The 3,888-nt window shown below is 41.5% G+C and overlaps 1 protein-coding gene across 1 annotated transcript in view; it reads left to right on the plus strand.

Annotated features, from left to right (window-relative positions):
• Positions 1-603: 603 nt before the first annotated feature.
• syngr2b (synaptogyrin 2b) overlaps positions 604-3,888 on the plus strand; it is a 27,515-nt gene continuing 24,230 nt past the window's right edge. The window contains exon 1 of the mRNA XM_020509808.2: positions 604-930. Coding sequence (XP_020365397.1) covers positions 832-930 — 99 coding nt within the window. The 5' untranslated portion in view covers positions 604-831. The remainder of the gene's footprint in view (positions 931-3,888) is intronic.

Consider the following 3,888-nt stretch of genomic DNA (forward strand, 5'->3'; position numbering starts at 1 on the left):
CTTCTATCTGCCTCCCACTCTCTCCCTATTTATTTCAGAATCCCCACCCCCTCCCCCATTTCTGAAGAAGGGTCTCGACCCGAAACGTCAGCTTTCCTGCTCCTCTGATGCTGCTTGGCCTGCTGTGTTCATCCAGCTCTACACCTTGAGGGAAGGAAACTGCCATCCTTACCTGGTCTGGCCTACATGTGACTCCAGACCCACAGCAATGTGGTTGATTCTTAACTGCCGTCTGGGCAATTAGGGATGGGCAATAAACGCTACCTGGCCAGCAATGCCCTCATCCCATGAATGAATTTTTAAAAATCACGTGGATAAATAAAAAAGATGTGAAGAAGCAGTGGGGTGTTTCAAACACAGCACTGGTCAAAAATTTTCTAATGCACAAAATTTTTGAGAATTTGGAGCAAAACATGAGAAAATCAACGAGAATTAGGATTAGCAAGTGATGTGTAAAGATACAGGGAAAAAAAACCCAGCGACTCTACCGCTTTCAGCTATCATTGTAAACACTAGATACAAGGAAATTAGTAATGAAAATGAGGACCAGCGTTAGTGCATATTGACTAGATTCTCTGCTACTGCTGCTGGTCACAGCTCAGCCTTCCGGTTATTGCTTGTCTTCAGGTGCTATCACATGATGCTCCAACCCCTTTTTTTCTCGCACTGACGTGTCCTGGGAAGTTTGTAGTGTGATCCGGGAACTGCTTATACACGCACCTCCGCCCCCATTCACAACTAGGTACCATCTTCTTCCCTTAAAACAAACCAACATAACCGGGGCGGCGAAAGAAAAACAACTTTTTGTGTCCCCCCCCTCCCCGTCTCGAGATGAAAGGAAATGTCTACGGTGCAGCTAAGGCTGGTGGAGCGTTTGACTTAGAGAACTTTCTGAAGCAGCCTCAGACTATCGCCCGGATAGTGAGCTGGGTGAGTTGGACATGTGTGTGTTGTCGGTGCTTGCAAGCTGGGTGGGGAGTACCGTCTCAAAATGGGGTTTAAAAGTTTACCATCTTCCCCCGACTATTTGTTAACTTCGCGAACTACAAAGTCAAGAAGTGAGATGGATCTGAAATTTTAAGCTTTCCAACCCTCGCCATTCGCGATCCTGTAGGGAAAACGGGGTGGTAGGTCTGTTAGGTTTGCATTGGGAAATTGTTTGCTGTATTTTGCAATGTACCTGCTTGTTTCTCCAACCACCCCCCCCAAGGATCTCTAATCACTTCCGCATCGGCTGCTACTGGGGGAGTTACAAGTCCCAGGAGTTGGCATTTCAGTTCCTAAAGTATTAATTATCCTGCTGTGTCACTGGGAAAGGGATTGACATCGCTGCAGAGACACAGGTTTCCTTGACATGGCGAAAAGGAAAGGAAATACAAAAGCACGGTTCTGCGGAGAATTCCCCCGGTCACTTTTTCCTTACTGCTACGCTTTTTTTGTCTCGGAAACATGGCTGCTGCCCCCTGGGAGTGACATTCCACCCCCCAGCTCTGTCTCCTTTCACTTCACTCCTTCCTGCTGACACAGACCTTAGTTACAACGTTTCCTTTTTCCATGGAAGTTTTCATTCTAAAGACTTGTTGATTAATTTATTGGCTAACGACTAATGTTTTACTTGCTGTCTCTTCTTTCTCAAAAAAGAAAAGAGAATTTGTGACTCACTCTTGATATTCCTTTACAAGTATGGACGGGAGGTGTTTTGTACCTGTTTTAACAGGGGGAATGACATGGCTTCCCTTTACAAGGTGTTAAGGTTGAAGACGCCATTCTTTACGTTTAGAAGGCTGCTTTGTAAATTCCAGTAAGAAAGTTGCCCCTGTCCCTGACGTTTTAAGACTTAATTAAATTATCTTTAAAGGAATATCTGGTTCAAGTTTAATATAATTTTAAGATCTCTCTCAGTCCCTAATTAACTCATCCTTTCACTCTTTCTTTCCTGCTGTTAACAGACTTTTGAACAGACCTATCCCTGTTTCCACACCTTCTCTTCAGCTTTAACACTGAATTTTGCACTCTGTTCTGCTACCTGATGCATTTTGTATTGTATCGTATGGTATGGTCTGTCTGTAGAGCATGCAAAACACTTCACTGTACCTTGGTACAGGTGATAACAAAAATCAAATCTTAACATTGACATTCACTGCTTGGTATTTGTCCATCGTTCTGTAGGATTTTCTTCGGACACTGGTTTATAGAGACAGTAAAGACTTGCAGATGCTGGAAGAAGATAGAGTCCATAAATACAGCTGGAAAAGCACAGCAGGTCAGACAGCATCCGAGGAGCAGGAAACTAAACATTTTGGCCGAAACATTGACTTTCCTGCTGCTTGTATGCTGTCTGACCTGCTGTGCTTTTCCAGCTCTGTATTTATGGACTCTGGTTTATGTTAGGTTCGTAGAATGTAATTTGTCTCTTTTTTTTCTCTTTGGAGCCATTCTATAAAGAGAACGGCAGATTAAAAACCAAAAGAACTGCGGATGCTGTAAATCAGGAACAAAAACAAGTTGCTGGAAACACTCAGCAGGTCTGGCAGCATCTGTGAAGAAAAAAATCAAGAGTTAATGTTTTCAGGTCCGGTGACCTTTCCTCAGAACAAGGATTGCACATTTCATTCCCTAAAGGACGTTAGTGAACAAGATGGGTTTTTCCAACAATCATCAATGGATTTGTGGTCATTAAACTCTCTCAATTTCAGATTTTTATTGAATTCAAATTCCACCACCTGCCATGGCGGGTTTCAAACCTGGATCTCCCAGAACATTACTTAGGTCTCTGAATTAACTGTCAAGTGATAATACCACCAAACCATCGCCTCCCCATAAATTGGGGAACCTCATCCTGATACTGGTTGTATCACAATATTTATGAAAGGAATCTTTTAATTCAACTAGATCCTTCCTCTATTCATGATCACTGGATGAATAATTGAATAGTTGTTTGAGCAATTGCTGTAAGGTGGCTCTGACATTACAGCTATTGTTTTGGGCAACATATTCGGAATATATAAAAATGAGGAAGTGTATGATGTAGCGTATTCCTGTGTTGTATGCCAACCCTTAAACTTGAGTCCTTCCAGTCGTCTCATTTTCCCCCACCCCTAGGAAAATATTATTGACTTTTTACAGGGTGCAACCCGAGTTGAATTTTTTAGTTTGTTAAAATGCAACCTATATTTTAATTAATTCAGTAATTGAATTACACTTTGTCATGTTGTACTAAGTGGAAACTGAACTCTTTGAACTGAAACTAACCTAACAATTGTTATGCAAGTTTCCAGTAACAATCCAAAAGAATAATGATATCCAACGAAACTTCCATTTTTTTTGGACAAAATGGTTTTGGGACCACTTGGGCCTCTGAGAGGTGGTTTTATTGGCTTTCAGAACAGGAAATGTTTTCTGTTATAACCAGTTTTCCACACAGTGTTGCCACAGGGATATACCTCTTACAGTCACCTTGTCAAGTTATACATTTTGTTACTTGTCATGTTGTGAGTTAACTAAAACAGTTTCCTATGTGTCATTTGTCTTTGCTTCTCTATACAAGTGTAATGTAGACAGTAGCTGCTGTCAAATCGGGCATGATATCTGTCTTTTCTTAATAACGTAAACATGATAACAGCAAAGCTCGGAATTGACACTTTTTCCTGTTTCTACCCGAATCTTTCCTTTTCACAGGCAGTCCTTCCAGTAGCAAGGATAGGGCTGGATTCTTTCTCTTAATAATAAGGCCAGAAATAGCCACAGCAAATTAGTTTGTGCTGATTTATGTCCCTGCTTGTGTTTTACATTTCTTAACTCCAAGCTTCTTGACTATTGCTCCCTTCATTCCATCATTGGCTGCTGATTTAAACCATATAAAAACTGAAAGAACTGTGGATGCTGATT

The sequence above is a fragment of the Rhincodon typus genome, chromosome 23, assembly GCF_021869965.1.
Source record: "Rhincodon typus isolate 14 chromosome 23, sRhiTyp1.1, whole genome shotgun sequence".
NCBI classification, from domain to species: domain Eukaryota; kingdom Metazoa; phylum Chordata; class Chondrichthyes; order Orectolobiformes; family Rhincodontidae; genus Rhincodon; species Rhincodon typus.